Consider the following 27,813-nt stretch of genomic DNA (forward strand, 5'->3'; position numbering starts at 1 on the left):
TTAAAGTGAATTAGATACCATTTTACCCATCATATTTTTCTTTGTGTTGAGTTCAGGTTTAAACAGAATAATATAACATTTAGGTGTGAATATACAAAATAGTAGAGAAAAACTAGAGGCCAAAATGGCAAATATCTCAACAGCTACAATAAATTTTCCTGGGGAGCTGACATACGCTGGAATAAAGGTGATCCACACTGCACAAAATATGAGTATGCTGAATGTGATAAATTTAGCTTCATTAAAATTATCTGGCAGCTTTCTAGCTAAAAAGGCCAAAACAAAACACAAGAAAGCCAGAACACCAATATAACCCAACACTGCCCAAAAACCTATAGCTGAGCCTATGTTACATTCTAATATGATCTTTTCTTTGTAGTAGTTCATGTTCTTGTAGGGAAAAGGAGGTGAAACTGTTAACCAAAACACACAAATAAGGACCTGTACGAAAGTAAAAGCAAGTACACTAAGTCTCTGCTGTGGAGGCCCAAACCATTTCATAACGTTATTGCCTGGAAGTGTAGTCCTGAAGGCCATTAGCACAACTACTGTTTTCCCCAAAACACAGGAGATACAGAGGACAAAAGTGATCCCAAACACTGTGTGACGCAGCATACAGGACCACTGAGAGGGCCGTCCAATAAATGTAAGTGAACAGAGGAAACAGAGAGTCAGGGAGAAAAGCAACAGGAAACTCAGCTCAGAGTTGTTGGCTTTAACAATGGGAGTGTCTTTTTCTATTAGAAATAAAATAGCTACTAAAACTGTTAATACAGTTCCAACTAAAGAAAACGCTACCAGTACTATACCCATAACCTCTGTGAATGATAGAAACTCTATAATTTTTAACACACATTTATCTCTACCAGGATTAGACCAGAATTCTCTTGGGCACTGCTCACAGTTATTTGAATCTGCAAAATAATTATGGTCATTATCATTACAAGGGAAAATAACATTTATTTTATGGTTCTATTTATTAAAACAATTGTTTAGGAGCTGAATCCTATATAATAAAAGGAGGATACACAAATTACAATTTACAGCTTGTCGTATGAACATGATAAAGCTGAAATTACCTGTCTGGTTACTGATCTCTCCTTCTGGACATGGTATACAGTCATAACAGCAGACAGGTCTTCCTTTCTGTGTAGCTTTTCTGGTGCCTGGTGGACAGCTCTCACTGCACACAGACCTTGGTGTCTAATGTAAATAATATATCTTATTGTTATTATCTATGATGCTATTATCTAGGACATTTAAAAGGCCTGATTTTAATTATGTTTACCAATATTTTAATAATAAAAAAAGACAAGTACAAAACACCTTTTCGTTCTCTCCAGCCCAGACTATATTTTCACCATTTAGGACAAATTGTTGTCCATTTGGAAAAGACGCATCATAACAGCCCACAACCTTAAACTGCATCTGCCCATTGAGTCCTTGCTGCCAGTTTACTACATCATACTTTGCAGCTGTTGCCCCAGTGCTGTCAAAAAAAACACGGTCCCCTAATTTGGTGGTAAAATTTACCTTTTTCAGAGAGTCAACAACCTTAAAAAGAAAAAAAACAAGCATTCAATTTATGATAATATCAGACATGAACATGATCTGTCTTGCTTAACAACTTTTATTTTTTTTACCTGCCATGATTGAATTCGTTTGTCTTTTTCACAATGCTGGTTTTGTGTGCAGTTTAAAAGGCTGTGCAGAGAATGTGCCACAGCATAAACAGCATTGTATAAGTTATTTGCATATGTCAAATCTAATATATCTTCACTGTAATTTTTAAATTGAATAATATCTTTATATTTGCTGCAGTTTCCCTCTTCATGAAAGCAAGGAATTGCTGAATGCCAAAATTCATTTATAACATAGTCGGCAAAACCACCAATTTTCAATTTCTCTACAGCAAACCCAATGGATCCAGACAGTATGTTGTAACTTTCTGGTGTTACTAGGTTGACAGCAGTAATCCATGCTTCAACACCAATCATCTGGTACCCAGTAACATTCTTTAGAATAAGCTGGCTCATTAGAATTTTCATATCAATATAACCGAGAAAAAATACAATCACTTTTGCTGTGCCTGTCTTGATAATATCTACCACTTTCATGACTTTTGAAGTATCTCTACGGTCAAACTTCTCAGAGTACTCAACACATATCCCTTCTTCTTTGGCTGCATTTAGGAAAATGGCCATTCCATTGTTGCCATAATCATTATCACTGTTCACAGCTCCGACCCAAGACCAGCCAAAGTGCTTGACCAAATATACCAGTGCTCTACTTTGGTAGTAGTCACTTGCTATGGTCCTAAAAAAAGAGGGGTACTCTTTTCTGTTGCTCAAGCAATCACATGTGGCAGCATGACTTACCTAGGCATAGAAAGCACATCTAAAAGTCTTTATTTTAGATGTTTTATTACATTATAGATCCAAAAGTATATTTACACACATACTATACAATTATATACATTACTAACATCTTAATGCTTTATCTTCATAAGGGATACAGTGGACACAAGGCCAATCCCTGTTATGCATTCTGGGTAGAAACTCAGAGAAACCTTATAAGTATAGGATAAAACCCAGGACCTTGAGTCAGTGATGCAGAAACCAACCATAAGAATAATATGAATTGTTCAAAATGTTGGGATGTTTAACATAATTATGTTAAGCAACCCAATTATTTGAAGACTAATGTATCTAACATATATTTTTTTAACTGTTGCTAAAAGACTCATCTCAGAAGAGTAAATAAAAAATAAATAATAAATGCAAAATATAATGCAATATAATGACAACTGTAGACAAAGCTTTATGAATGAAGATAATCATCATATTTCAAAAGATGCTTGTAACATTTAAACATTGAACATTGTTAAAAATTGTAACATTTAATATTAATTGTTTATAAAAATGTTTAAATTATTTTTACCACTGGGATATTGAAAGGCCCTGTAGTTCTTGTAAGTGCTACAGTAGGAGAAGACTCTGATTCTCCTATGATGGCTTGTACTAATGCTTGGCCAGGGCAATTGCCATCTGCTTCAATTTCCACACCATTCATTAAAGCCATGGCTGCCTTTAAAGATAACAACCTTGAGAAACAATTGTCATAAATCTTGTAACCAATTGAGATATTTGGTAGCAACCTGTTGCTTCTGTTGATTTCCTCTATTGCAAAAATCATAGTCTGAGCTAGGCGGAATTCACTGAGGTTAAATCTGCAAATATACAAAAATCATTGAAAATTTTAGTTAATATTTAAAATTATTTAAAGGTAAAAGCACAAATATATATGCTATATAAAAGTACAGTAACCTAATGCAGATTAAGGGTTTAGGTTCTTCAGTGTATGCCACTGACACCATCTGTGTGGCATCGTGTATATATATTGAAAAGCTAGCTCCAATTATCACATCTCCATCTTTAGACAGCAGAGGATATTCTGGGCTTTCCAGAATATGGCAATATTCCCCATTTGTCAGGCTAAGAAAACGAAGTAGTACTATAAATAACATGACAAATATCCAATGCATTTACGGGCCAGATCTTAACAGATATTTATAGACATGCTTTTAGTGTCCTGGGGATGACAATTCTGTTTAAACAAATCAGAAAGGTTAATCCTTGTGATGTCATTAAGGGACAGAATAGTGTTTCTAATTCTAAATTACTCACTGTTAACAGTGAGCCAGTTAACAGTGATCACAAAATTATTTACAACCCTTCCTTTTACGTACATACTGGGCCTGCATAATATTTTAAACTATATGGTAAGTATGTTTTCATGGTTTATTTCTTGTATGTGTTCACTGATAAGTTGGGCAATAGATGACAGCTAGAAAGCAGGAGGGTTACTGACTACAATAATTAATTTCAGAAGAAGCAAATAAAGAAATAAACACAGTAATGACAAAACGTCTTGGGTTACTTTGCTGTAACCCTGTTCCCTGAAAAAGCGGGACAGGTTGTTGAAGCATGTGTGTCAAACACGGCAACATGGAACCATACAAGGCTGCGTCTTATAACGTCCGGAAAGCGGTGAAAGAGGCGAAGCATGGCTACGGGAGGAAACTGGAGTCACAACTCCAACAGAGTGACTTTAGGAGCCTGTGGCAGAGACTAAGAACAATAGTGGATTATAAAGCACCAACATCTGGTATGACGAACGCGGACCTGACTCTGGCAGACAAGCAAAACACTTGAGCTGAAGACACTAGCAATGCTAATGGCTGCAGACAGGAAGACACTGCCAGCACCGGAAGCGTGCTCATCATCACTGAGCACGATGTGAGGAGAGCCTTCAAGAAAGTGAACACCAGAAAAGCAGCCGGACCAGGCGGCATCTCAGGCCGTATTCTTAGAGCCCGCGCAGACCAGCTAGCACCAGTGTTCACAGAGATATTCAATATCTCCTTATCTCAGTCGGTGATCCCCTCATGCTTCAAAGGGGTCATCCAGAAACATATTTCATTAAATGTTAATATAATCTTAAGGGTCCTAATGAAAAGTTTGTAATATATTTAATTAAAAATTCTCAATGGTTGTGTAAAAAAACACTACTTTTAACTGGTAAAAACTAGCTCTGTTCTCAGCAACCTATTTCAGTACATGTTCCCTTAAATGCTTATGATCTCTGCTGAGCACGCCCCCCCACTGGGTATAGCCACGGGAGTGTAGTCCAGTGCGGGCAATGCTTTGACTGCTTTACCCACAAAGCATTGCCCACAACGCAGTGCTTTGTGGGTAATGCAGTCCAAACTGGAAAACGCTGAAATATAGAGCCTGAGCGTGTTTTCTTAAGTAGTTTTTGGTTTGATTTAAGTACAGAACCTATGCGGTAAGTTTGTAATATCGCCTGACAACGCAGAAATTAAGAGAATGGACATGCATCGACTCGATTTGTCTTTCTCATCTCTGCATGGGCATGATGACGGCAGCGTGCTTATTAGAAAAGGCGATCTGCAAAGATTCATAGAAAAAGAAATTACTCACTGAGCCTGGTGAAGATGAAGAAGAAACACGAAGCGTACAGATCCATTTTTCAGGAGCAGCTTTGTAGCGAAACCTGCTTTATATTGACCCTCGTTTATAAAGTAGTCTGGTGAAAAATGATTAGTGCAAACATGAACTCATTTAGGTAGATCGGCGGGGACGTTAGCTTTAAAAACTAAATTCAGACACTGCGTCCTCAGCGGCTTAGATGTCGGTAGTGAATGACAACTGCTGTGTTCGCTAATACACCCAATAACTGTACACCACACTCGCTTTGGCGACATTTTGCTCCAGCGGCGAAAAACAATGGCTGACAGCTTCTTCTCACTCGGGGCAGGTCTTTACTAAAACACCAGTGTCAATCAACTAGTGTAGGAGCGGCCTCTTGTGGTGTGGCGTCACAGTGACAGGCATTTGCGATTGGCCTGATTTCAGAAGGGGCATATTATTGTGATAAATGAAACTCAACGGTTATTGCCCTGTAGCCCTCACCTCAGTAGTGATGAAGTGCTTTAAGCGCCTGGTCAGAGACTTCATCATTTCTTCACTACCCGACACACTGGACCCACTACAGTTTGCATACCACCCAAACCATTCCACAGACGATGCAATCTCCCATCTCCTCCACATATCACTCACTCACTCACTTGGACACTCAGAAGGGGAATTACGTGAAAATGCTCTTTATCGACTACAGCTCTGCATTTAATACCATAATTCCCCCCACACTCACCACCAAGTTGGAGCACCTGGAACTCATCTCATCTATGTGTCAGTGGATCTCCAGTTTCCTAACTGTCAGACCACAGGCAGTAAGGATGGGCTGATATGTCTCAGCCTCACTCACTCTCAGCACTGGAGCTCCCCAGGGTTGTGTTCTGAGCCCCCTGCTGTACTCTTTGTACACATATGACTGTGTGGCCACTACCAGCTCCACCACCATCATTAAGTTTGCTGACGACACTGTCGTGGTCAGCCTGATCTCTGACAATTATGAGACAGCCTACCTGGAGGAGATTGGAAATCTGGAGAACTGGTGCCAGAGGAACAATCTCCTGCTGAACGTCAGCAAGACAAAGGAGTTAATATTGGACTGGGGCACAAAGCAGGAGAGGAACTATCAGACCCCCATCATCAACGAGAGCCAAGTGGAGAGAGTGGACAGCTTCAAATACCTCGGTGTTCACATCACGCAGGACCTGTCATGGTCCTGCCACATCAAAAAGGCATCATCGTGGTGAAAAAGGCCCGGCAGCGTCTCTACCACCTCAGGCGCCTGAGAGACTTTAGACTGCCCTCCAAGGTGCTCAGGAACTTTTACTCGTGCACCATAGAGAGCATCCTAATGGGAAACATCTTAGCCTGGTTCGGGAACAGCACACAGGACTAATCATCTCCGTGTTTCCTCAATGTTTCTGCAAAATTGCACAGAAATGGTCACTTACGGACATTTCTCATCTGTGCACACACCGCAATAAACTTTAGACTGGACAACTATGGACACTGCACATTTGCACATACATTGCAACATTTGCACACATACTGCATATTGCACACTTGCACTCACAATGCTCATTTGTACACTTCTGGACATTTTCCATTCATTTCACTTCTTATTTGCATCCAAATTTAAATTTATTTTGACTTATACAGAAAAGTGTTTATATTTCTTGTATATTTTTTTAAAAAAATTTATATTTTGGTAAACCTATTTATTTATTTCTTGCACTTTTTATTTTTCTCTTTTTTCTTGTCAATTGTTTTTTTATTTAAGTTCAAAGGCGGTCGTGTAAGCATATCACTATATATCGTACTGTGTATGACTGTGTATGTAACAAATAAAATGTGAATTTGATTTGAAAAAGTACCCCATATGCAAATAATCAGAGAGGTGCGTGCGAAGCTAAGCATATAGGGCCCCTTGAAATGTGCTTGCCAAGACATTTGATATATACATTGAGGCCTCTAGACTGGGGAAGCTTAATAAACCCCGGATGTTTAGGATGACAGCATTGCATGTAGAATGGACTCTATTGTCAAGGTTGGCTATATAATGGGGAAGAAGTTGAGAGATCGGGGTGATTCTGCAGTCTCTCCCGGCTTGTTGAACAGCCAATAAAGTTGTAATCTTCTGAAACCAAAGCCTTCGTCTTTGATTAATTTCCACGACATCTTGGCGCTGCAATCAGGGTAGAAAAGGGGCAAAGGTGTGGCTGATCACCGTAGGCATCCTTGGCGGGCAGCACAAACGGGTGGCCACCTAAAAAGGTAAGCAACTTTTGCTTATATACTTAGTTTGTGTTGTTTGCTGGGATAACCCATGGTGGTAAGGACGCCTGATAAAGACCTCTCCGAATTAAGTAGTTTTTGAATGGTCTTTGTTTCCAGAAGGAAATGCATGCATCAGCATACTAACTGTTGTACTGAAAGTAAATTGATAGAATAAGCATTGCATTGGTCTGTTTTGTTGTCAAGAGGGCGTTGATGGATGGCAGCATAAATAAGGCGTGTATGAGGTAGCGCATTTAAGTGTCTATTTATGTTGCTAAGAGGGCAAAACAAAATAAAGTTAGATAATCTCAATATTAATTTGTACCCATTGTCAAGAGGGCCTAGATTGGATGGCAAGGGATAAAGCAGTTAATAAGGAATTGCGCTTAATTAGTAATACTGATTGTGTGAGGATCCACAGTCCTTAATAAAATATACCCTTTTTATACTGGTGTCTGTCATAAGCATTATGTAGCCACCTTAAAATTTGTATTGTATGAGGTTTTGTGCTTTTTATAAATATCTTTTTTTATGTGGAACGTACTGTTGTATGTCATAAGAATTGTGTAGCCACCCAAAATAGGTATTGTATGAGTTTTGTGGCTTTTATATATATATATATATATATATATATATATATATATATATATATATATATATAAAAGATTTTATATCTTTTTTTATAAGGAGCACCGCTGTGTGCCATTAAGTTAAATGCAATTGCAAATGTTTGTTAGTGTTCTGACTGTCTGTTACTGTCTAAGTGTGTGAGAGCTCTATGTTTGTCTAAGGCTACATTTACACTGTCAGGTAAATGTGACCCAATTCCGATTTTTTGCTTATAGGTGACACATATCCGATATGTTCTATGTCCATGTAAACAGAAAAAAACGCATGCATTCCGATATTACATCAGATATGTGCTAATGTGATTGTCGTGTAAACGGACAGATTGGATTTCCTGAGGCATTGCATTCTGAACGTCATTAAAACCGCAACTTCTTCGCAGTTTAATGACGTAATGTTATTCTCCGTGTGGAATTATAACATCGCAGGTGACATGAAAAAGGAAAAGCAAAATAAAATTTTATTTATATAGTGCTTTTAACAATGGTCATTGTCTCAAAGCAGCTTCACAAAAACGAAAGATTTTTTTTTTTTAAGAAAATTTTTGGAAGTGTGTATGTGTGAGAAAAATGAGATGAATGAATGATAAATGAAATGTCTCTGATGAGCAAGCCAAGGGTGACGGCGACAGTGGCAAGGAAAAACTCCCTGAGATGGCGAGGAAGAAACCTTGAGAGAAACCAGACTCAACATGTTATATAATTTCTATCTGTTATCACCCAAATGAGGGAACCCATCATTTGCTTTAGGAACCTTGCAGGGTTGGCCTTTGTCTACTGAAGCTGGCACAATCTCCAGATGCCTCGGGATCGGTACAAAAATACAGAACAGATGGAGAATTAGTATAGTTGCCATTCAGGATAGATGTATGAAGGAGTGTGAAGTTGTGGGATGAGTTATGCGTATGCCAGGTTAAAGGTATGTGTCTTGAATCTACTTTTAAACTAGGGAACTGTGTCTGAGCCCAGAAAACTGTCTGGAAGGCTATTCTAAAGCTTTGGAGCTAAATATAAAAAAAGCCTACTCCCTTTTGTAGATTTTGAAATTCTGGGAACTACCAGAAGTCCAGAGTTTTGTAGCATATCAGAAGACTGGTTAGGTATGTGGGAGCTTAACCATTTAAAGCCTTGTATGTAAGTAATACTATTTTGTAAATAATTCTAAACTGAACAGGTAGCCAGGGATGATAATATTGCGGTTATATGATCATATTTTCTGGATCTAGTGAGAACCCTGGCAGCTGCATTTTGGACTAACTGAATCTTGTTTATTGAGGATGCTGGACAACCACCTAGTAATGCATTACAATAGTCCAGTCTGGAGGTCATGAATGCATGAACCAGCTTTCTGCATCAGATACGGATAAGATGCTTCTAAGCTTGGCAATATTTTATAAGATGGAATAAGGCTGTTTTTGTGATATTGAAAATATGATTTTTAAAGGACAAGTTACTGTCTAATATTATGCCCAGATCTTTTACTGTCTAGCTAGTAGTAACAGTACATCCTTCTGAACACAGGCTGAATTTTGAAAGCTGTTGTGTGCTGGTTTTTAGGCCGATAAGTAGTATCTCTGTCTTATCTGAATTTAGTAAAAGAAAGTTATTGGTCATCCAATCTTTTATGTCCTGTACAGTTAGTCTAGACAACTTAGGTATTTCATCTGTTTTTGTTGAGATATATAACTGGGTATCATCAGCATAGCAATGGTAACTAACCCCATGTCTTCTAATGATGTTACCCAAGGGAAGCATGTATATTGAGAACAGCAGGGCTGTCCTAAAACTGACCCTTGTGGGACCCCATTTTCACTGGCATTACACCAGATGGTTCTCTATTTAGATCTAAAAAATGGTATCGATCAAACAGGCATTTTAATGCATGTCCCTGAATACCTATGTGATTTTGTAAGCAATCTATGAGAATATTATGATCTATAGTGTCGAATGCAGCACTAAGATTAAGTAAGACTATTATTGAGATGCAGCCTTGGTCCATCTTGTGCTCTTTTGTTTCTTCCTGCCATGTCCGTTCTAAGTCAGTATTCTTAAATGGGTCATACATCATTGTGCAGTGGAAAGCTGAACAGGGTACCTGTGCTTCAGGAATCTGTGCTTTAATGAATTTTTCCCACTTATGGATTATTTGACTTACATCTTTCTCTAATTGGCCTATCCAATACACATTTGCTTGTGGCTCAGTCATTACCATTTGCTTTTTTATACCTTGCATGTCAACATACACACCTTCTGAAGAATACCATATTTGCAGTCCTAATTTACATAATGCATCTCTTCCTAATAAATTAATCGGTGTCTGACTTGAGACTTATACAGGTATAGTCACACTTTTATTGTTACTTTGTAGATGGACTAGAGAGGTCATAGGAATTAACTGCTTTTTTCCCGAGAATCCTACTGTCTTGGCAAATTTCCCAGACATGAAAGATGTGAGGTATGACTTAAATTTAAGCATGTATAAACTGCTCCTGTATCAACTAACATGGGTGTAATTTTCCTGTCTACCTCAATGTGTAACATGGGTTCTTGTTTAGCATTAGTTGTCAAAATAGGTAACTGATTCTCCCCTGTAGCATTCCGTGGGCACCCCTAATACCCCTGTTTTCGACCCCCCCCATGGGTTTACTGGGCCTTAAACTTGATCTCGAAGAGGCTGTTGCCACCCCACTCCCATCGCACCACTCTGGGATTGGGGCCATGGATGAGTTTGGCAGATTGATCGGTTATGTCCAGCCTGTCCACACCCCCAGCATACTCCTGGGGGAAAGTTAGACTGAGTGTTTCTTCATCCTCTCTGTTGCTGCTTGGCTTTCCACTCCCTCTGCCCTGGCTTTTGAGTGAAAACATTAATGACTGTTGTTGGGCCACAACATTTACTATTGGATAAATTTGAATTAACTTTCTTAACACTTTAGAATTAACTTTCTTAACACTTTAGACATTTGTTAACGGTTTAGCTTAAGGTATTCATATCGCTGCATACCAAATGAAAGGAACATGACTACTTTATAAGGTAATTAACAGTCCATTTCACATATCAGGCACAGCTTATCGATGGGTCTTTCCAGGGTACTGGTTTTAGTTTTGACCAGTACACGTCTCTGTTGGATAGCTTTACGCAATTCAGTCTCAGCGCCTATGAAGTTTGTTCCATTATCACTTCTCATAACTGACACCTGGCCTCTTCTGCACATGAAGCGTCGAATAGCATTTAAGCAGGAGTCTGTATCTTCTGACTGCGCGACTTCAATGTGCACGGCTCTTGTTGTCAGACAAGTAAACTATACGCCATATCTTTTAACATTACTTCTACCCCGTTTGACCTCGAAGGGTCCAAAATAGTCTACCCCTACGTTAGTGAACGGTGGGTGATCTGGTGTTATTCTATCGCGTGGCAGTTCTGACATTTTTTGTTCACTATTCTTCGCTCTGATCTTTCTGCATGTCACACAACTGGACAGAAACTTTCTCACAAGGGAATTTGCTGTCAGAATCCAGTATTTCTGCCGCAATTTTGAAAGCATATAATTCCTTCCACAATGTCCGACCTGTTCGTGAGTGTTTCTTAGGATTGGAGTTGTAATGTGTGAGTCTTTGGGTATAATGACAGGGTATTTTGCATGCTCAGGCATTGCAGACCTACCAAGACATCCTCCAACTCTTAGCACTCCATCCTGCAGTACTGGATCTAGTTTGGAGAGACAACTGTTTCTTTTTACGGAAGCATTACCCTTTTGTAACATGGAAATTTCGTCTTTGAATTTTTGGTTTTGAACGAACTTAATGACTTCGTTTTCTGCCCTTGTTAAGTCCTTAATTGTTAGAGACTTATGGTTTTCTATTATTGAGTTGTTTGCCTGTCCCTTAATCCTTTTTGTTTTCTGTTTAAGCATGTCTTTAACGCAAAGAATCCAGGCAACGGATCTTTTTAACTTATACCAGTCGGAGTGATAGTTAATCAGTTTACTCACGGCATCTGTGCTCTCTGTAGTTTTTGCGAGATTCACTGAGGCTGAGTGTTTAATCTCAATGTCATCCTCTTTCATCGACAGATCGTGAATGTTTTCAGGCCATTTACTCTCTGGTGTTTTAAGAAAGGGGGGACCATGGATCCAATTGTTGTTTTTCATGAATTTTTCACAGGAAACTCCTCTGGAAGCAGCGTCAGCTGGGTTTTTCAAAGTGTTGACGTACCTCCACTGCTGTGGCTTGGTTGACTCTCGTATGATGGAGATTCTGTTAGCGACAAAGGTTTTAAAGCGAAGTTTTTCAGTATCTCAAAACAGTTGTGCTGTCGGTCCAAAACACAGAGTCCAGCAGTTCTATTTCCAGTTGACCTTTCAACATTTTGTCGTTGTTTACGGCGACCACTGCCGCTGTCAATTCCATTCGGGGGATAGTAGTTTGTTTCAAGGGCGCTACGCGAGAATTCCCCATCATGAATGCACAGTGTGTAAGTCCATCAGCATTTACTAACCTAATATATGAGACAACTCCATATCCCATTTCACTTGCATCTGAGAAGTGGTGAAGTTGTGCTGTAGTTGTAACTCCAAAGTCAACTGGTTTTACGCATCTTGCTACACTAAACTCAGACAATTGATGCAACTCGTGTAGCCAGGCCCTCCATCTTTTTATAAATTGTTCGGGAATGTCATCATCCCAAGCAAGTTTCTCTTTACATAACTGCTGCATTAAGATCTTAGCTGGCAGTATGACTGGTGCAAGGAAGCCTAAGGGGTCATAAATTGAACTAGTGACTGACAAGATTCCTCTTCTAGTCACAGGCCGCTCTTTTAAACTAATCTTGAACTTGAGCGTGTCTGAATTAATACACCACAGCACCCCTAAAGCTCTCTCAACAGGGAGTACGTCTTTACTCAAATCTAAGTCCCTCATGTCTTTAATTTTCTCACCCTCAGGGATGGAAGCTAGCAATGTACGACTATTACTTGCCCACTTGGTGAGGTAAAACCCTCCACTTGCGCACAGTTTGGTGAGATTACTATATAGCGCAACTGCTTGACTATGACTAGAGACAGACTTCAAGCAGTCGTCTACATAAAAGTTTTTAAGTACTGTGTTGACTGCCTCGGCAGATGCATTGCTGCGGTTTTCTTCTGCTGTTTTCCTAAGGGCGAAGTTAGCTACACTTGGAGATGATTTTGCACCAAACAAATGAACAACCATTTTATACTCAACCAAGTCCTGGCTCATGTCTCCATTCGGCCACCACAGGAAACGCAACAAGTCTGTGTCCTTTTCCGGAACTCTGACCTGATAGTACATGGCTTCCACATCTGCCATCATGGCAACTTCTTCTTGTCTAAAGCGTGCGAGCACTCCAATGAGTAAGTTTGTCAGGTCGGGTCCCTGCAGAAGCTCGCTATTTAATGATATTCCCTGATAGCTGGCAGCACAGTCAAAGACTACCCTTAGCTTTTTCTTTTGAGGATGGTATACACCATGGTGAGGTATGTACCACACTTGCCCGTCTTGTCGACTTAGGTGGGGTGTGGGGACCTTGACTGCGTGACCCTTTTCAAACATGTCGTTCATGAAGTTTAGATACTCTTTGTGAAAGGAGCGGTTATGCTTAAACTTCCGTTTGAGGTTCAGTGCGCGCTGCATGGCTGCGCTTCGGTTATTGGGCATTTGAATAGCTGCTTTCTTAAATGGGAGACCAATGTAGAAGTGATTATCGGTAAATTGCAGGGAGTTAGTTACAGAGTCTAAAAACTGATAGTCCTCTTGTGACAACTCAGCTTTGTCATCACAGTTCCGTTCAGGAAAATCATGGTTGTACTGTTGTATCAGCATTTGTTCCACACTTTCGATGGAGACTCTGTTGACTGCAACGCTCACTTGCTCATTGTCACATGTGCCTTTCTCGACCGACTCTCGAAGAGGTCCATTTATGGTCCATCCGAGAGCAGTCTTTACTGCATATGGCCCATTGTGCCTGCTGTTAATTACTCGCCATGGTTCTAGGAGCCTGTGCTCTTTGTTACCTATGAGAATTTCAACTCCAGCATTAATGTAAGGCAGTTTTACTTCGCTGAGGTATGGCCACTTATCAATGTCGTGCTGTTGTGGAATATTTTCCACTGAGACTGGGATACTCTTTTGTGTGAACACTTTGGGGAGTTCAATAAAGGTGTTTTCTTCCAGACTGCTAACCTCTAGGTCAGTAAGCACGTAACTTTCTACTTGTTTCCTCGCGTTCATGGTGCTTAACATGATGTCAATTTTTTTACCTTGTATGTTTAATCGCCTTGCTAATGACTCTGTACAAAAGGTAGCAGAGCTACCTGGGTCCATAAAGGCGTATACTTTTACTGTCTTGTTGCCTTTCTTGGACTTTATTTTAACAGGTACTATGGAGAGAATACAGTCATCTCCAGCCCCGATACACGCACTCGTTTCGTGACTCGCTGTAACAGGCAATGTTTGAACTGGTTCGGTTTCGTCAGCCTTTACGATCGCTTGAGCTGTGTCTTTTGCTGCAATGTGTAGCATGCGAGGATGTTTCTTTGAGCACAACTGACAGGTAATTTTCTTCGTGCAGTCTTTGCTTAAATGTCCTTTTACTAAACAGCCAAAGCAGAATCCATTCTTTTTTAGAAAGTCCAATTTGACCTTATATGTCTCATTGTTAAACTTGTGGCATTCGTCTAGGGTATGATCTTGCTCACAGGATGCACAAGGTTTAGTGAAGGCACTAATAACTAATGCACCACTACTCTTTACTGTGATTGAGTCTCTATGATTTTTACCAACCTGTTTTACGCCGGTCGCAAAGCTGCTGCCCCTCTTTTCTTCAATTTTTTGCTTGAATCCTGGAGAGGATTTGCTGCTGTGTTTTTTACCACTAGTCGAAACGTTCAGGTCTCCAAAAAGTGGGTTGGACATTACCTTTGCTTCTCGTTCTACGAATTTCATCAGCTGCACGAACTTAGCTCTTTCCTGATTGCGCTCCTCGTACTTGTATACGTGGCTTCTCCATTTTTCACGCAATTTGTAGGGCAGTTTTGAGGCAACACCTCTCAAGTTGGTAGCATTGTCTAGCTCATCCATGTAATCGATGCTTGACATGGTATTGTAACATTTTACTAGGAACAGGGAGAAAGTTTTTAGCGACTTTCCGTCCTCTGACTTTATTTCCGGCCAGTTGAGTGCCTTTTGCATCAGCGTTGTAGCGATTATTTGTCTATTTCCGAAATTGTCATGTAACAGTTTCATAGCCTCTGCGTAGCCACGATGTTCTGGCATGAGCTGGCAGCTTCTCACTAGGTCCTTAGGCTGTCCTTCAGTATACTGCTCGAGAAAGAACAGCCTTTCATGATTGCTATCAGTGTTGGTTTCGATGGCATGTTTAAAAGCTCTTACGAAGGACGTGAACTCAAGAGGGTCACCATAGAATGGAGGAACGTTGCGCGGAGGTAAGGAATGTTGCCTCTGACTCTTTGCAAACATTTCTGTAAGATCTGCCTGAAGTGGCATCCTACCCTGAGGCTCCACTATGTCAGTGTTGTAAAGTGAGTGTTCGTTACCTTGGGTGGGCCGTTCCATTAGGGTGCTTGACATTATGGGTTTGGCACTCACTGGCATGCTTAAGTGGGTTGCTCGGAGGCGTGATGGCAGCTCGAGGTATTCCGTTGCCGAACTGTGGTTGCAGTGGTCATTTTGCTCTGGTTCCGGGGGGCGTGCACCACTCGTTTCGACGACCACGCTCCGTCTGGCAGGATGTTGTTTTTTGCGGTTCTGGTAAGAATTTAGTTAAGCAAAGGCCATTGCAAGCGCCGTTTCCATTTCCACCCTTTCGTTTTGTGCCTTCAATTGTGCTTGTTTAGCCTTTAGTTGTGCTTTCAATTGTTCTTCCTCAATCTTTAATCGTGCTTTCAATTGCTCTTCCTCAGCCTGTAAATTGCCTGCCGATCTCTCAAAGTTGCTGCTTTAGCCAGCAAAGCTGCTCTGTTGGCTTCTGCCTTTTTTAGTCGAGCTTCGGATGCTGCTGACGTTAAGGACCTCTTGGATGCCGCTGACGTTACGCTTCCGTGCCTTTGGGGGGCGGGCGTCTTACGCTCCGCCATTGACACACTGTCGTTTGGCGAAACTTCATCGTCAACTGTTTGAGACAACTTAAAGCGATTACTAGTGTCCGCGATCCACGACTCCACTCTTACCATGAATTCTGTGCAGCGCGTTAATCTAGGGTGATACCAGTGGTGCTGATCGGTTTCACGCTCTTCATCCTTTGCGCACGATCACACTGTTACATTACTTTTTAATTATATTATTACTTCAAAGTCATTTAGCAGCGCTTTGTATTGGCGGCGCTTGGCTTTAACGTCATGCAAATTAAAGCATTGTCCATAAGCGCCTCTAGTTCATTGTATAATACAGTCAACTGACTCCACTTGCCTTCTCTGGCGCTCTTCCGTTCCTCGAGCACCATCACCTGCTCAGATTCGGCGATAGCGGCATTGTCCTCGCCGTGTAACATGGTGAAGTTTAAGGCAGGCAAGTCCTCTTCTCGCTTTCGGTTTCGGTTGATGCGCGTTTTTGAAGTCGCACGCGCGCTCTTCACAATCTTAAATCACTTATCTTCATTTCTGCGGCGGAGCCAAGCTTTTGACTTTAATGTAGGTGCATGTTATTCACAAGTTCTGACGCGTGTCTTTAGTTACACAGTGTCACTGACGACATCAGACGTTTCGTTGATTTCTTTGTCTCTTGTTTATTTTCAACATCAAAAACAATGGTTGTTACAGTTTCTTGCATAAATCCACTGTAGTCACGACGAGTCGCTTGCTGTGTTCTGTAGCTTCGATAGATTACAGTTACAACAACTTATTTTACTGTATTCCTTTTAGCTTACTGTCTCACGGTCAAAAGCTTGTGTGCTCCACACCTTTCTGTATCCTTCCGTGTCTTAACAACAACTACAACTAACGTGCGTGATAGACATGGAACTGCATAACTGTGGGATGATGTCACAGAACAACCCATGAAATGATGTCACAATACAAATTATATGTATGATACTTAATGCTTAATGCTTAACTAATAAACTGAAATAAGATAAACATAACAACAAATCACAAGAATGAAATATGGCCCTTACACCGACACATTTTCTCAAGCAGATAGTTCCAGCAATAACAGAACCCCTGTTAAAAGTAATTAACTGTTCACTCAGCAGTGGGTATGTTCCTAAACCACTAATCAAAAAACCTGACCTTGACCCCTGTCACCTTTCCAATTACAGGCCGATATCAAACCTCCCGTTTATCTCTAAAATTCTGGAAAAGGTAGTATCACAACAGCTATGTTCATATCTACATAAGAATAGCATACATGAACTGTATCAGTCAGGATTTAGGCCTCATCACAGCACAGAGACAGCACTCGTTAAAGTAGTAAATGACCTTCTAGTGGCCTCTGATCAGGGTTGTGTCACTATACATGTGTTACTCGACCTCAGTGCAGCTTTTGACACTATTGATCATGGTATTCTCCTTCACAGATTAGAAAATGTAGTAGGAATTAAGGGAACGGCCCTCTTATGGCTCAGATCCTATTTGACTGATCGTTATCAATTTGTAGATTTAGATGGTGACCATTCCTCATGTTCTCAAGTTGAGTTTGGTGTTTCCCAAGGGTTCTGTTTTAGGCCCACTGCTTTTTTCCTTTTACATGCTTCCTCTAGGCAACATAATTCGTAAACATGGTATTAGTTTTCATTGTTATGCTGATGACACACAAGTATACGTTTCAGCAAAACCAGATGAGAAAAACCAGCTTACTAAAGTTGAGCAATGTGTGCAGGACATAAGAGATTGGATGTTAATTAATTACCTTCTGCTTAATCCTGATAAGACAGAAGTTCTAGTCATAGGACCACAAGCAGCTAGAAGTAAGCTTTCTGATCACACTGTGATTTTAAATGGCCTTTCTGTTCCATCAAGTGCAACAGTAAAAGACCTCGGTGTGATTATAGATTCAAGCCTTTCATTTGAAGCACATGTAGATAATATTACCAGGATAGCATTCTTTCACCTCAGAAATATTGCCAAGATAAGAAATATATTGTCACTAAACGATGCAAAAAAACTAGTTCATGCTTTTATCACGTCTAGGTTGGACTATTGTAACGCCTTACTGTCTGGTTGTTCAACTAGGTGCTTAAACAAGCTTCAGCTGAGTCCTCACTCGAACCAGAAGATATGAGCACATCACCCCTATCTTATCCACATTGCATTGGCTTCCTGTGAAATTTTGCATTGATTTTAAAATACTATATATCGATGCGTAAAAGACGTATAAAGCATTAAATGGTCAAGCGCCGCAGTATCTGAGTGAACTGCTAGTGTCTTACAATCCGCCACGCCTACTTCGATCAAAGGATGCAGGCTGCTTGTCAGTACCGCGTATTATTAAAACTACAGCAGGGGGCAGAGCTTTTTCTTACAAAGCCCCAAAATTATGGAATAGTCTTCCAAATAGTGTTCGGGACTCAGACACAGTCTCAGTGTTTAAGTCCAGGCTAAAAACCTATTTATTTAGCCAAGCATTTTTATAAATAGATTAGCCTTAGGTAAAGGAGCAGATCTGGGGGACTCATGGACGTAGAGTATTAGGTGAACTGGTATGTTTGGATGCTGTCTTCCCCACTCTCATTGATCACTCAGGTTTGTTGACGGTGAGGTGATTGGTTGCCTTACATCTCTGGAAGCCCTCATGTTTGTGTTTCCTTCTGGCTCTCCCTTTTTAGTTATGCTGTCATAGTTAGTCCTGCCGGAGTCTCTGCTTGCACTCTGCACTAAATATACATTCACTTTTTACATTGTTCGACTGTGACCATACCTAACTGTTATTTCTTCATCTCTTTGCTCTCTCCTTTTCTGCTCTCTCCTCTCCCTCTCTTTCCCTCTCTCCTTTTTCCTCTACCTATCTCTCTGTCGAGCTATACATGTCGCTCCTGAGCTGCCAGTGATCCAGACCCCCTCTGCCCGCTGGACCTCTCTAACTCATCCTGGAGTCCTGCTTCTGGTTGGAGATCTCATCACATGGATGCCCCCGTGTGGTCTGCCTGGAATGCGTGTGGTGACTGGGGTTGGTTCCACTTTTCCATGAAGGTGGTCTTGTCCTTGACTGATGCAGACAGCTGTTCTCTGAGGACCTGTGACTTCAATCGTTCAATAGTTCAGGACTGGAATTTTTCACAGTCTACCTGAGCCTCCAGGAACAAACTGGACTTTAATCTTACACATCTCCTCTTATACTGAACTTCCAGTCTCGCATATTATTATGCACATCAATCCCTGCTATCTGTTTTCACCCAGATGAGGATGGGTTCCCTGTTGAGTCTGGTTCCTCTCAAGGTTTCTTCCTATTACCATCTCAGGGAGTTTTTCCTTGCCACTGTCGCCGTCGTCCTAGGCTTGCTCATCAGGGACAATCATATAATTTTGATTCATACACATTCACATTTCATACAAACTTAATTCTTTTGATTGTGTAAAGCTGCTTTGTGATGATGTAAATCGTTAAAAGCGCTATACAAATAAAATTGAATTGAATTGAATCGAATTTGTTTTGGTTTACATATGCTGGTCAACAATATATTTACCGGAGAATGCCTCAAGGTTATCGCCACGCTCCCCATATATTTAGTTAGGTTTCGAAAGCTGATTTAGCAGATTTAATGATAGAAGGTAGCCTTCTCCAGTTTATGGATGACGTTTTAATATGCTCGTCATCATTAGAAGCAAGCCATAGGGATTTGATTAAGGTAGTAAGCAAGCTAGCGCAAGGAGGTCATAAAGTGTCTAAAGCTAAACTGCAATATGCAAGCCTCTGGTTGAATATTTATGGCGGCTAATTTCACATGGTACAATAGCCATAGCGCCTACCCAATTAGAAGGCATGAGTAAAGCACTGTTGCCACAAACAGTTAAACAGTTGATGACCTTCCTAGGCTTAACAGTGCTAACTGGATTGTGTAGTATGCAGTGAAAACAGCTCCACTAAGGGAGATAATGAGAGAAGGACTGCAAAATCTAAGTGCTCAATTAAAATGGAACACAAATGCACTGCTGGCATTTGAATCCATCAAAAAACAAATGCAGACAGCACCCACTTTAGGTATACCTGATTATACCAAACTGTTCTATCTGTATGTGGCTAACCGAGCTGATGGATATGCCTCAGCTGTGTTGATGCAGGAATCCTGCAGTGGAAAAAGAAAACAGCCCCTAGCTTACTACAGCACTAAGCTAGATAATGTAGCACAAGGTTGCCCACAATGCTACCAACAGGGACTTGCAGCAGTACATTATGCATATGACAAAGCATCTACGCATTCTAGCATATTCTTCACTGCTCACATATCCCGACATTACTATAAAGCGATGCGACAAAGTTAATCCAGCTGAATTGATTTCTTTAGTCTATGAAGTAGTGTCTCATAATTGTGTGGCAAATTCATTGGCATTTACCAGGTTACGGCCTGATCTTGAGTCCAAACCGATAGCTGAGTCAGAAGTCACTTACTTTGTTGATGGATCTAGTTTTAGAGACCATGTAGGAAGTCACACAGGGTATTTAGTAATAATGAAGGATGGAGAAGTCTTTAAACCAATCTTATCTCAGCACTGTTCACAACCGTGTTTGGCTCAGTTAGCCGAGCTGAAAGCGCTCACCTCTGCTTGCCAATTAGCCAAAGGGCTAGTGGCAAATATTTTTACAGATTTAGCATATTTGCATGGTGTATGTCATCTGTTTGGGGCAGTCTGGAAACTAAGAAGGTTTAAAAGGAGCGACGGAACTCCCATTCAGCATGCTGAGCAAATAAGTAAACTAATGTCTGCTATGATACTATCAAGACGGTTGGCTGTCATTAAATGTCAAGCCCATAAAAAGGGAAATGACTATGTTACTAAGAGTAACAACATAGCAGACTTAGAAGCAAAGTATGCATCCAAGTGTCAACTAGCTGTGCAAGCGCCAATAGTCCTTATAAAACCGCAGCCTGAGTTGGAGGATATTATTCTGATTCAACATCAAGCAGGTCCATACGAGCCCTCGATGTGGCTCCAGAGGGAAGCTCAGAAGGATGCACAGGGTATCGGGCATTTACAAGGTCTGATCATAGCACCCACAGCATTGTTGAACATTTAAATTTCAGATGCTCATGAATTTGACCATTGTGCTAGAGGAGAGGTTGTGAGAAAAATCAAGCAACAGGGGTATTGTTCTGCATGCTATGGTTGATGAGTTTCTAGCTTCATGTGAGATATGTACTAAGCATAATGTTAGAAAGGGAACAGTGACACCTATTGGCCATATACCGGTACCAGAGGGACCTTTTAAGTACTTGGTTATGGATTATGTGGACATGATAAAGTATGCTCGAGGCAAAAGATATATGCTTGTAGTAACTCACAGATTTAGTAGATGGGTAGAAGCAATGCCATCTGCAGATGAAGGGGCAGGAACAGTTGTCAAATTCCTTACAAGGGAAGTGATACAGTACCTAGGTTTGGAATTCCGTCAGAAATCAGTTCAGATAATGGATCAACGTTTATTCAGAAAACTGTAAAGTAGGTACTACAACAGTTAAGAATAAAGCAAAGATTTAGGTGTGTCTACCATCCACAGTCCCAGAGTATGGTAGAAAGAATAAACAGCATGCTTAAAGCCAAGCTTAACAGAATTTGTGCTAGTACAAAACTTAACAGGGTTAATGCTTTACCTCTTGCACTAATGAGCTATCGCATGCAAACTAACAGAAATACACACTTAACCCCGCATGAAATGTTTACGGATCGACTCATGCCTGTGCCAATCTGTAGAGGGCCCACCGCTAGAACAATTACAACTGGAACTTAGATCATATATGAAGAAACTAACTGCCATACATAAAGCAATCTATGTGCAGGAAAAGAGCAAGGAGACGGAGGAAGAGAAAGACGCTCTTTGTCCCAGGAGACCAGGTCTATCTGCGAGTGTTCAGGAAAAAGTAGCACGAACCCAGGAGGTAGGGGCCTTGCAAAATTGTAGCAGCCACTCCAACAGCAGTCTAAGTGGAATCATTTAAACCATTGCACAAGAGTCCCTAAAGTAAGTAAGGGAAAAGGTGCAGAAAAAGAGGACCCAGAACCTGACAGTGAAAACGTACAAGGTCTTGAAATCTGTATGAAAGTTGTGGAGGAAATTAAGCAGAAAAATGGGGAGAATAAAGTGGATAGCATACCTAATGATCATTATATTCCAGGTATTAAATTAACCTGTAGTCAGCTCACCTCTACACAGCTCCAACCAGACTTTCCAAGAATTAACTTTACAGCAAATGAATGTTGGTCAAAAGTTTCCTAGTAATCAAACCGTTGGCAGGAAAATAAAGGGGAAACTCTTAAGCACAGCTTTTTTTTTGCCCCTTTACAAAAAGCACCGGAGCGCTTGAGAAGTGGACGGTAAAATGCTTATGATCCAGCGAGAGAGCAAGAGAAAGGAAGATTCAGTCAAAATTTTTGGCGTGTTTGACACACATGCTTCAACAACCGGTCACGTGGATAGCGTTCCCATAGCATTTTCTTGCAGCATCGAATGTAGCTTTTGAAAGGGAACCTCAATGACCACCTTATTCAGCTTTTGTGCATGATAAGCTGATTTTTATACATATACAAAAGTGCTAAATTGCCACTGAAATGAGTGAACTGCACTTAGATTGACCCACACAAACACATATACACACACATACGCAAAAACACATGTACACACACATACACACAAAACGTCTCGGGTTACTTTGCTGTAACCCTGTTCCCTGAAAAGGTGGGAACGAGATGCTGCGTGAAAACGCTATGGGAACATCTTGTCATGTTGCCGGTTGTGAAGCATGTGTGTACCAAACACGCCAAATTTTTGGCTTTTATAACCTCGGTCAGGTGACGTCTTCTGATAGGACGCACCTGCAGGTTATAAATAGGAGTGAACCAAAAACATTCCTCAGATTGATTTGTCTGAACGGACGTCCGGTCACATAGGCAGTGCGGCATTGGGACGCAGCATCTCGTTCCCGCCTTTTCAGGGAACAGGGTTACAGCAAAGTAACCCGAGACGTTCCCTTTCAAAGGCTACACTCGATGCTGCGTGAAAACGCTATGGGAACGAGAGTGCCAACGCTGCCGCACTGCAAGTGTCTGGACTCCAAGGTTGTGTAGCGTGTGCGCACAAGGCCGAGAAGGTCTCAGAACTATGTCTGGGTAGCTGACTCGAGGACCCGTGGGCCCGGAGTAGCATGAACATCCAAACTATAAATGTAATAAATGTGTGCGGAGAGGACAACCTTCCGTGTCACACACTTGCTGCGGGGGAATACCTCTTGCTAGTGCAATAGCTGAGGTGATCCCCCTGGTTGAATGAGCCCTGATTCCTAGAGGCGAAGTGAGCCCACGCGCCTCATAGGAGAGGGCAAAAGCCCAGTGTAGTGGGGGCCACCCCCCGTTGCGGCCCCAGACCATGTATAAGCTGCTCTGACTTACGCCACTGGCTAATGCGGTGGACGTAAATCTGAAGAGCACGTACTGGACACAGTAAGTGAAGTCTCTTCTGCTCTGAAGCTGTAAAGGCGGAGGACAGAAGGCTTCAAAACCATAGGATGCATGTTGGCAAATGTGTGCGGAGAGGACCAACCCTCCACGTCACATACTTGCTGCAAGGAAATATCTCTTGCTAGTGCAATTGATGAGGCGATTCCCCTGGTTGAATGAGCCCTGATTCCTAGAGGCGAAGTGAGCCCACGCGCCTCATAGGAGAGGGCAATAGCTGTCCGATCCTCTTAGAGAGGTAACACCATTTAGAAAAAACATTTTAAGGGTCAGAAACCTGAGGCGCTGACTCTAGTGGTTCAACAAGGGGCACAAGCCAGAGGTCAAATTTTTTCTGCAGAAACTACAGCACTGAAACAATTCGGCAGTGGACTGGGTCTACCTGCTTCGTCATGCACCAACTTTCCAAATACATTCTATTTGAGGGGAGGCAGTCCTAGTACTTAGAATAGTCTTAATTACGCTGGCTGGAAGACCAGCTTGACTTAGAGTCAGAGAGTAGTGAAGGGGACATTTGCTGATCTTGCGAGGCAAAGAGGTCCACCTATGCTACATGAAATTTTCCCAGAATGTAAATCGCCCTGAGGGACAGTAATCTGGTGCGCTAGCTATTTAGCGGCGCGAGCACAGTCCGCCCTGGCGATTAATATATGAGACTGCCATAGTGTTGTCCACCCGCACTAGGACATGGTAGTCTCAACTGCGGGAGGAAGTGCTTTAGGGCCTGAAATAGAGCCATGATTTTGAGGCAATTGATGTGCCGCGCAAAAAGATGGCCTCTCCAGCTCCCTTGGGCTGGACGGTCATTTAAGACCGCACCCCAGCCCATAAGGGAAGCGTCTGTCGTTAGCATCTGCGGCGACAAGATGAACTTAGAGTGGGACCCAGAGTCAAAAACCGGGGTCTGAACCACATAGGAAGGGTACGAAGCACCTGGCGCGTAGCCCTTATTGGGGATTGGCCCTGGAGTAAAATCCCCTGGTTCTTAGCCACAACTGAAATGCTCTCATGTGCAGAAGGTCCAAAGGTGTCACCGTGGATACAGCTGCCATGAGAGCTAAGATCTCTGAAAGTGATGGTCACTTTCTGGTCTAGCTTGATTTCCTTGATGGTGTTGAGAATGGATTCGACACGAGCGGGAGACAGCTGTGCCCGCTTACGCTCAAATTCCATGTGACACCCAAAAATGTTGTCCTCTAAACAGGAAAGAGCATGCTTTCATGGCATTGGATCTCAATTCTAGGAAACAAAGATTAGCTAGAACGACATGCTTATGTCGAAGCGCTAGCTACTGAGACTGGGCCAGCCAGTCATGTAATTCAATACGGATGCTTTGGAGTCATAAGAGCCAGAACTACATCCATGTATTTTGTGTATGTGCGGGTGAAAAAGCTAGACCAAATGGAAGGACCTGATACTGGTAAGCTTCGCCCCCGAAAGCGAACCTCAGGAACCTCCTGTGTTGTGTCAATATTTCCATTGATTTATTTTTAGATAGCGGTAAAGCCCGCAAAATCTAAAAAATTGGACGCAGCCCCCCGTTCCTCTTGCACTTTCCGGTTTCATGGAAGTGGAGACCACGCCATTGAAACGCGGAGGGTGATGTGAGAACTGAATCCTGTAGTTTCTCTGTACAGTGCTTAGTACCCAAGGAGATATACTTGGCAGTAGCTTCCACGCTGCCAGTTTCTCAGAAAGGGGCAAAGCTCAGCGGCTTGGTTAAACGGGGGGGATGTTAGATGTTCGGCATCCTGAAACACGGCAGGAAAAAAACAAAGAACTAACATTTTATTGGAGACTGGAGTTGCCCGAAACACCAGTGCGGAGCAAGAACACCAACCTCCTGGGGGTGCCAGGGAGAACACTTCATTCTTTAAAAGGAATTCTGCGTGCCTCTCCCCATTGGGGGGAAACCCCCCACGGTCCTGGGCACATGAACCTCAGGGCTTCTTTGTGAAGACAATATGCCAATCTGACCTCTTTTGAGGCGGATTGCGTGACGCACCCCAATCTTGCGAGGGGGTGCCCAGCTCAAAAACACTCTCCTAGTGTGTTTCATGCCTCGCAACAGTCAGACCCGGTCGAGCCTGGGTGGCCGACAGTCCCGACTCTTAAGCAAGGCGGGGAAGGAATTTCCCGAAGGCTTGTTATATAACTTCGCCTTATGAACCTAGTGGGGACCGAGTTAACGACATCGCCAAGTAGGCCGGGAGGCGAGATGGGGCATCGAGGAGGAATACACAATCCTTCTCCTTAATGCCCCTGAGATTCAACCACTAGTGCCTTTCCGCGGAGACCATAGCAGCCATAAAACGGCCGATAGCACAAGCCGTCTGCTTTGTTGCACGAAGAGACAAATCTGTGGCCCGGCGTAAATCCAATACGCCTACCTTGCAGAGCCCCGCCAGTACTCAAGTCTCTCAGCAGGTCAGCCTGGTAGGCGTGCAAAACCGCCATGGTGTGCAATGCGCCAACCTGACCTGCTGCCTGAAAAGCTTTTCCCTCCAGGGAAGATAAAAAGTCTACACAGCTTGAAATGAAGTAATAGCTTTTCAGGAAGGATGATGTCCCAGAAGAGAGATAGCCTGGAAGCGTCTCTTCTATCTGGGTGTCATCATATAACTCCGCGTTCCTACCTCAATTATATTTAAATAAATAAATAAGTTGATGGCAGGAAAACACGGGATGAATACAGCTTACTCCATGAAAGGGTTAACTCATATGGAGATTGCTAAGAAAAGGGGAGAGAGCGTCGTTGAGGCTCCGCCCCCCGGCCACCAGACAGAACCTGCCGTCTATGTTTTTATTTAAATAAATTATTATTTTTTTTTTTAAGTTCTTAGAGGCTATTACCATCTCCGCGTAAGCAAGAGAGGATGTTTATCCCTGCCCATTCACAAGAAGCGCAGCGCGCGCTTGCGAGCGGACAGAGGGATTTCCCGATCCGATGAGATGGCGAAAGAAAGGAGTTTTAAATCCGTCTCTCACTGCTCTGCCGGATGCACGAGTTTAAGCCCCACGAATGCACTTAATTGAAGCAGTAAAGTGTAGAGATCGCCCTCCGATATGGATTATACACACGGAGGGACATCTCGTTTAAACTCTGCCATTATCGGTGAGTTAAACACTTATTTTTGCTGGTTAGACACACACGCTCACAACTAGGTGAAGACAAGAATCTGAGGAATGTTTCCGGTTCACTCCTATTTATAACCTGCAGGTGCGTCCTATCAGATGACATCACCTGACCGAGGTTATAAAAGCCAAAAATTTGGCGTGTTTGGTACACACATGCTTCACAACCGGCAACATGACAAGATGTTCCCATAGCGTTTTCACGCAGCATCGAGTGTAGCCTTTGAAAGGGAACACATGCGTACACATACATACACACACACACACACACACACACACATTCTGTTAAGCGATTAAAACATTTTATCTCGTTAATCACAGTCATAGTCTGTGATTAATCACAAATAATTAATTTTAAAATGCACAGATTTATGTGTATTATAAAAGTGCAATGTTGAAATAAGTTTTATAAGATCTTAAACATTAACAATTGTTAAATAAAAAAAATAAAAAATTGGACCAACACAGCAAGCAGTAGCTGGGTAGTATTGGAAGTGACAATCTGCTGATGGCGAGGCAAAACCCAGATCCTCAATCCTTAAATCAACAACATAGACCCTTAGCCACCTGAGCCACCACCCCACATCCATTTAATGAATTTTTGTAAAAAATAGTTCCCATTTATGGTAGCTCGAACACACAACTTTAATCCAAACTTCTATCTAGAAGCTTTTTACAATGAAACTTAGCATTCAGCTCACCTGGTGATTTTTCTCAGTCATCAAATATGCCACTATCACACACAGCCAGGTATATGATTAGCATTCGTCCAGGAGACGATGGTGTAGCTTCTTGTGAGTCTACCTGCACCACTGAGAATGACTGTGCAGTCCGACTCGAGAGTGGCAGTCCCTGCCGCACTTGGTACAGGTGAAGGCGGATGGCTGTTGTAACTGTTGTAGCCTCTGCTTCCGCCTGGATCTTTTCTGGGTGGCGTTCTTGTTTCGCTCAGCCTCTGCGTTCGATGTACCCTGCCTGACTGCGAGCCTCCAGGCTGGGCGAGCGTTTGCTTGTCTTTCCCATGAGTTGATGGAGCACTGCTTCATGTCCTTCTTGCAGACATCTTGGAATCGCAGTTTTGGGCGCCTTGTTGTCCTTTTGCCTTCGGTCAACTGACCGTGGAGGTGGTCTTTCTCTTGA

At 42.0% G+C, this 27,813-nt stretch overlaps 1 protein-coding gene across 1 annotated transcript; it reads right to left on the minus strand.

The window, feature by feature from the left end:
* Nucleotides 1-27,719, minus strand: LOC128528216 (extracellular calcium-sensing receptor-like). Its single transcript, XM_053500971.1, has 7 exons — nt 27,478-27,719; nt 3,327-3,494; nt 2,941-3,229; nt 1,644-2,378; nt 1,327-1,554; nt 1,080-1,203; nt 1-914 (listed from the first exon to the last, which is right to left on the minus strand). Exons 1-7 carry the CDS (start codon nt 27,717-27,719, stop codon nt 1-3), a joined length of 2,700 nt encoding a protein of 899 aa, XP_053356946.1.
* Nucleotides 27,720-27,813: the final 94 nt, after the last annotated feature.

The sequence above is a fragment of the Clarias gariepinus genome, chromosome 7 (genome assembly GCF_024256425.1).
Source record: "Clarias gariepinus isolate MV-2021 ecotype Netherlands chromosome 7, CGAR_prim_01v2, whole genome shotgun sequence".
Classification (NCBI taxonomy): domain Eukaryota; kingdom Metazoa; phylum Chordata; class Actinopteri; order Siluriformes; family Clariidae; genus Clarias; species Clarias gariepinus.